The sequence below is a fragment of the Haliotis cracherodii genome, unplaced genomic scaffold (genome assembly GCF_022045235.1).
Source record: "Haliotis cracherodii isolate W230 unplaced genomic scaffold, xgHalCrac1.p SCAF_11, whole genome shotgun sequence".
Taxonomy (NCBI): domain Eukaryota; kingdom Metazoa; phylum Mollusca; class Gastropoda; order Lepetellida; family Haliotidae; genus Haliotis; species Haliotis cracherodii.
The window spans coordinates 5389794-5396707 of record NW_027266266.1 but is presented as its reverse complement, the minus strand read 5'-3'; the positions used below and the strand labels follow the sequence as shown (position 1 = coordinate 5396707).

Sequence of the window (6914 nt, the reverse complement as noted above, 5' to 3'; positions counted from 1 at the left end):
TCAAAGCGGTGTTAACCCACCTCACTCACTTCGTCTCAAATCTGCTCCTCCCCTTTCAGTTTTTAGGTCTGGACTGGAGATTGCAACAATGTGAGACTTCCCGGCCACTTCATTTGTCCATGTGTATATATGTGATCCGGCAGAAGAGGGAACTCATGGGTGGTAGAAAACAAAAGTGTTGTTTTCGATCAGTGTTTTCATGAGATCATGTATCTCTGCAATAATATGAATTGAAGCTTGCCAATTGTATTTTTCTGTTTCTAAGATAATGAAGTTTTCCCAAACAAATTAGAAGTAATTTTCACCCATAAGGTCCCTTATCTCATGGTGGGTCACATATACCAACTGTTGATTACTGGCTATAAGCATATATCACATATCCTTATTAATGTAGTAGATTTGCGAGCTCTGCTGTTTCAAGGTTTCACAATTTTCAAATGAACCATTTCAATGTCCTCCAAATATCAGACAATACAGTCTTCAACGAAATTTGAATAAACCATCGTCTCAAAGTACACTTAGATATATCGAGAGTTGTTTAAATTACTTTGACTGTACTGTGTCTGACATACAAATCATATCTTTGCAGAAGCTGTTGTATGTTTCAGAAGAGAACATTCATTCCTTGATAAGTGTTCAGACTGTATTAAGTTACGTTAACTAGGAATAGGGAACAACTTTTTCACAGTCAGCCTCAGCTGGTCCCACCCCTAGGCATTCGGATTAAACAACACATTACAGCTGCCAATATTAATCTTGATAATATTTCAGCTTTCAGGCTTTTGTCTTCTCCTCCTTGGCAACTTGTCAGACCGGAAGTAAACTTTACTCTCACACATTTTAAAAAATCAGACACAAATCAATTGATATATCAGCAAGAATATCTACAAGTTAGAACTAAATACGAATCCCACCGTTCCATTTTTACAGATGGATCCAAGGACGGTAGCACAGTCTCCAGTGCTGCTGTCATTGGATCCAGAACCGTATTATACCAATTACCAGATCATAGCTCAATTTTCACTGCTGACGCCAAAGCAATATTAACTGCTTTGGAATATATCCAAAAACAGTCCGGTTGTAAACGGTTCATCATCTTTTCTGATTCATTATCGTGTCTACTGGCAATCAAATCTAGCTCTTCACATCATCCTTTCATTTTAGATATTTTAGAATTATATAATGACCTTGCTACTGGCCAATACGACATCGTCTTTTGCTGGTTGCCCAGTCATGTTGGAATCACGGGTAACACTATGGCTGATGCTGCAGCAAAGGCACTTCTAAAAAAATCTGTGACACCACTTCTTCTACCATACAGTGATTACAAACCTGTTATAAGATGCTATATCAAAGACCTAATGCAGAAGAAGTGGAACACCCAAGTAGATATTAACATATTACATGCAATAAAACCAACTATTGGTTACACCTACTTGGGTTGTCAGTCCAGTCATTATGCGACGATGTCGTATTGGCCATTCGCGTTATACACATGAGTATTTATTGCAAGGTGGAGATCCTCCATTCTGTGTCCCTTGTGATGAAAGAATCACAGTCAAGCATGTCCTGCTTGACTGTATTGATTTTTCCATCACAAGGGATAATTATGTCCAGGTTTCATCCATAAAGGATCTTTTTAATGTAAGTCCTCATTTAATTCTTGGATTTTTAAAAGAAATTGAGTTAATAGATAAATTTTGATTATATGCATTGTAAAAAGTATGTGATTTTAATTTGGTAGAATGATTCGATAACTGTGATTATTTGTGGCTGTACCTTCAAAGGGGGTTGAAGTATCGTAAAATAATTGTCCCCCTGTGAGGGTGCGTAAGTCCCACTTCCTTCAAAGTATGTTTCATTTTCCTGGATTTTAATCGTAGAATGCTTGTTGTTTTTTAAATACTTTGGCTTCAAATGTCTAACAATCACCAGTAGCCAGAGGGATGGTGTACATCCTGCTGGGGTACCATGCAACCGTAAGTCCCCATGGTTCCTAGTATGGTGTCCTACTGGTGATCTCTAGCCCATTTTTACAATGTATTGTTCAGAGTAGTCACATTTTCATGGTAACGTGCAAGTTTTAAATCTATATCTGTGTTAGTCTAGTGCTTTTATTGTCCTTTGTCGACAGATTGTAATAACTATTTGAATGTATTATTACTGTATAACTTGATTTATTCACTATATGGCTGAAATATTGCCGATGTGACTTTAAATCTTAACTCACACACTTACACTGTCATCCGTTGTTTATAAGAATGAAATACACCCATACGCCCAAATTGTACCCATTCTGTAACATTTGTTTGAACCTGTTTAACGATACATTTAGTTATTATAATATTCATTTAATATCCTTCGCCTTTCTCTGTTAGATGTCTTCTCACTGTTGTCTAACAGAGAAAGGTTAGGACAGTGACGCCAGTGATCAAAGGTTTCCTGATAAGTGTTGTGATCTTAGGAATAAGGTTCGTTGAGTTAAAATTTCCCTGTTATTTTATTGACAAACCATGACAGAACTTCAATATTGTTCGAAGCCCTCGTTCGTAACATGTAGCTACTACTACATGTTGTAAACGTGCCAGGTTTTATGATTTAAATTATTTCATCCACTGCATGTCCATGCCTATTGACATGAACGTTTGAATGACAAAGGTGATTTGGGCCTTATCGCTGTTCTACTTTGTTACATTTGTGAAATTGTGTCTGTCACAGTGAGTGAGTGAGTGACATGGCGCAGGGTGGTGGTGTGGGCAGTGTCGCCATTTAACTTTGTAAGTATAGCAAAAGCTAATGTATTTAGGCAATTTAGACCCCCCAATATGACAAGTCTATACTTTAGACGTTAGATGAATGTGCGATGATGTTCGTTTCTGCCAAGTATTTCAGTTACAGCTTGGGTTTCTGAATGCATTGACAATATTGTAATGGCAAACTTGATTCACACACCCAGGAGCTAACTGCAAGGCATGTGCCATACAAATCAATAACGCAGTTCTAAAAACGCCTGTGTTTCTCAGCAATGTGTACAAAACAGTGAACAAGTAGTCTCATCGTCAGTAAAAAAGTGTATTTATTCATTTCTCAAAATATTCAGGAATATCATTACAAAACAAAATGTACATGTAGTGTTTGGCAGTTCCTACAATTGACAAGTCCATTAATTCAATTGATATCTTCTAAGATACCATGATGAGAGTAGCTTTTAGTTTCCGCTCTTTCAGAAACAGCGAGGATTTCTGGAAAACACTGAATATAGGAATTTTTGATTATAGTGAAAATGTAGACTTGAGATAGATATCTACTTTGCCGTTGATTGACAAGAACGTCACAGGGTCTAGATCTGTTACGTCGTCACCTACAAAACATAAAAGAGTATATATATAAAATATACTTCTATGCATGTACAGTCGTAGGTATGGTGGAAGGGGGTTGACAGAATGGTAGAAACAGTGATATATATAAATATACAGAGACAGAGGCTCAGAGATAGACAAACAGAGAGTAAGAGGGGAGAGAAAGAAACAATGAGAGACGGAGTGAGTGAGATTGATAGAGGAGGAGAGCGGCGTTTTTCATTGTTAACAGATCATACATAGGTTACAGGTGACGAATTGATTATATCGTTATTACAGGACAATCTTAAAGTTAGTGAGTATGTCAGATGGGATTATCGCCGTTGAACAGAAATTCAATCACGGCGTGTCAGCTCGATGTGGGGAGGAAGACCGAAGTGACCGACGAGCACAGGTTTGGCGCTGACAAACTGAGAAACATCATCAGGGGCGAACCGGGATTCGAACCCACTATCATAGGTGTCTGGCGTGGCAAAGGGAAGTAACGCTGCATAGCATATTTCAAAGACAAACTGAGACATCCATGTTGACCGCCAACCAACCTATCCCCCAGACACACACACACACACACACACACACACACACACACACACGCACACGCACACGCACACATACACATATATACTTAAAACGAGCGTGTGAATGTTATCACTTTTGGGGGGATTTTGGTAGTTTCATTAGCCTTTTTATTTCGACCGAAAAGATAATTTCGGTAGCAGAAAAGGTACATGGTCTTAAAAGGCATGTATGTTTAGAATAACTGGTACGCGCACCGAACAAGAACAAGACTGTTCGATGTGTATTGTGTTCAAGGTGCCAGAAGAATGAAAGCAGCAAAGTGCTATATATATAATGCTAGCGGAAATATCCTTTCATTTCTCACCAATTTGTACTGTTGTCGTGGCGTCGATGATGATAGCTGGTGTAGTGCGTCGTCCCTGGCAGATCTGGTACAGGGCAGGTGAGGTCGAATTGAAAGCTACCAGCTCAGCATCTGTCATCTTATCATTTGTCTTCATTATATATTCTTCATCATTATCTGGTGTTGTTACGAGCTGAGACATCTTCAAAAAATAAAATAATCCCGTCAGTGGACATTTACAACATATGAAACAGTGTATCTTGTTAGAACACGTAGGAACAATTGGATATACTTTTTGATTTCAGCTTTGAACCAGGAATGTTTAATATACCAAAACGTAATTTTCCATTAACCTCCGAACCAAACGAAAACTACCTTTTTTCAAACATTGTACTCATAATTTTCACCGCGCTTTTACCTTTTACGTCCAATAGAATCGGGTTCGTTGAATAATTGAGACTGGTTATTATCTGGCATTGAGGTCTTATTTTTATTCATGTTTACTTAAGTAGGCGCTGCTTCAACCGTGTCATTAGCCAGTACCTTACAGGTGTATTTCAATTTTATGAAGCTGAAGATGTCATGGTGGTGGTGTCAGCATTTTAAAGATAAACACTTACATTTCTGCCACTGATTGAGTCGACCGCTGCGTTGAAGTCTGAAATGGGGAACACCAGACAGACTTTGGTGTTGTTTATCCTGAGTAGAGCTGCAGCCACTCCCTGTAATGAAGATCAACACCTGAAATGTTTGGGGCTCGAGTACGTCTTCTGGAGTGCCAGTAATTAAAATGGAGGAAAGCTTTGTATAGTGGCTGTTACATTTTGTTCACAATTCAAGACCAGTATGAAATGAATCGATCATGTTATCGCCTTGCTTTTACACACACAAATTATTAGTCATTTAGTAGTTAATGTATGCAAGTTAATGAATAAACAACTTGTTTTTATTACAACTGAGATGACACTTCAGTGAAAATCAAAGTGTTATCACACCAACTTCTGAATGCTACTCAAGTCTCTCATCAATAAAAGAATAAATGAAAATAATTACGTTTTGAAAGTCATAAGCTGAAAATGCGGATGAAATATTAGAATTCATTAGCCTTCTGTCAAATGATGGCAGAATAATGAATTCCGAGGTCCTGTTGAACCTTGCTGACTCCTTGATGGTGATATTTGCGTCCACCATACGTAGCCATTGTCGACGCTCGGCGCCCATTCCAAGCTGGAACAGTGTTTAAGGAAACTGATAATTGCAATCATCAAAGTTATGAAATCGTAATTGAATTAAATGTTTTCATTCTAAATGGTTACCACATGATAGATATGTATTTCATTTTTGTCTTCGGTGTGAGTGAGTGAGTATGGTTTTACGCCAGTGTTAGCAGTATTTCAGCACTATCACGTCTGGAGACACCAGAAATGGGCTTCACACATTGTAACCACTAGGCTACACCCTCGCCTCCCCCATTTTGGCTAGTGTAGCACATATAAGGTAATAAACCTTAAGATCTCTTGTAGAACTGGTATGCATAACACGCATAAAATCAATTGATGAGTGAGTTAGTGAGTGTAACAGATAACACTATTTCAGTTGTATGAGAACTCGGGGTCTTTGATCTTATGTGTGCGAAAGAAAACAAATGGGAGGAGATCATACACCATACACAACAGACACGGTTTTAACGAATAAAGTATAGTATCAAGTAAGGAAAAGCCTATGAAAATATTGTATCGAAAAAACTTACTGCAGCCATAAATGGATTTCTGATCGGGCCTCCTCGCCCAAGTGGCTGGCGCCGCCCAATTGTGGGTCCACGCCTTTCAGGTCGTCGTCCCCATGATGAACGTCCTCGTCCACCCAATCTTTGTCCTCTTCCTGTAGGTCGTACTCCACCCGGTCTTTGTCCTCTTGCTCCAAATCCTCGTCCACCCGACGGAAGTCCAGACCCACCCAATCGGCTACCACTCCCTACAGGTCCCCTTCTAGAGCCACGTATTGCAGGTCTACCACGCCCTGGGGAGTCTTTGGGTGTTAAGCTATTCGAAGTGTTTCTTCGCCTCCCACCTCTTCCAAACGAATGCACGCATGCAAGACAACTTAAGGTAACCAGCAGAACAAGCGTGATCCTCATGTCTAACTTTGCAAGCCAACTATTACACAGTAAGGAGACTTATCGACGTGGTTGTCGACATAAAAATGAAATGAATGGTGATATACTTGTCTTATATACGAAAGGATTTGGTGTCTCGTGGAGATTTATTGGATCTGATATGCATGATTGAGTACATAAACAAATCTGACGTCAACATAGTCATTCATCTCCGACGTTTGGCATGAAAAGTCATCGTAGATCCTTTGCATTTACAATGTCATAAAGAGATTGATTTTGTAGATGTCAAGTAGCGTTCAAGCGGAATGCCATCGGGAAATGTTAAATGTAAATAATCTAATAGGACCCCTTGAGAGACGGTCTACTTTAAATGTTATGTCAGCAAGACACAATATTAATGTCTTGAATCTTCGTCATATTTGTATAATGTTGTCAAAATTAATGTATTTTTCTTCAAGTTTTTAACAACTTCAAATATATTCTACAACTTGATATTTCCCATGTCAGTGAACTCGACATAGGTTTCAGGACTTGTATAATAATTTGCAGCGCTCTGCAAGTTGTGGAAACCAGTCAA

General features: G+C 38.8%; 1 protein-coding gene across 1 annotated transcript; it reads right to left on the bottom strand.

Annotated features, from left to right (window-relative positions):
• Positions 1-3272: 3272 nt before the first annotated feature.
• Positions 3273-6358, bottom strand: LOC139455282 (uncharacterized). Its single transcript, XM_071236833.1, has 5 exons — positions 5972-6358; positions 5275-5448; positions 4842-4943; positions 4243-4423; positions 3273-3361 (listed from the first exon to the last, which is right to left on the bottom strand). Exons 1-5 carry the CDS (start codon positions 6356-6358, stop codon positions 3273-3275), a joined length of 933 nt encoding a protein of 310 aa, XP_071092934.1.
• Between the last annotated feature and the right edge of the window lie 556 nt (positions 6359-6914).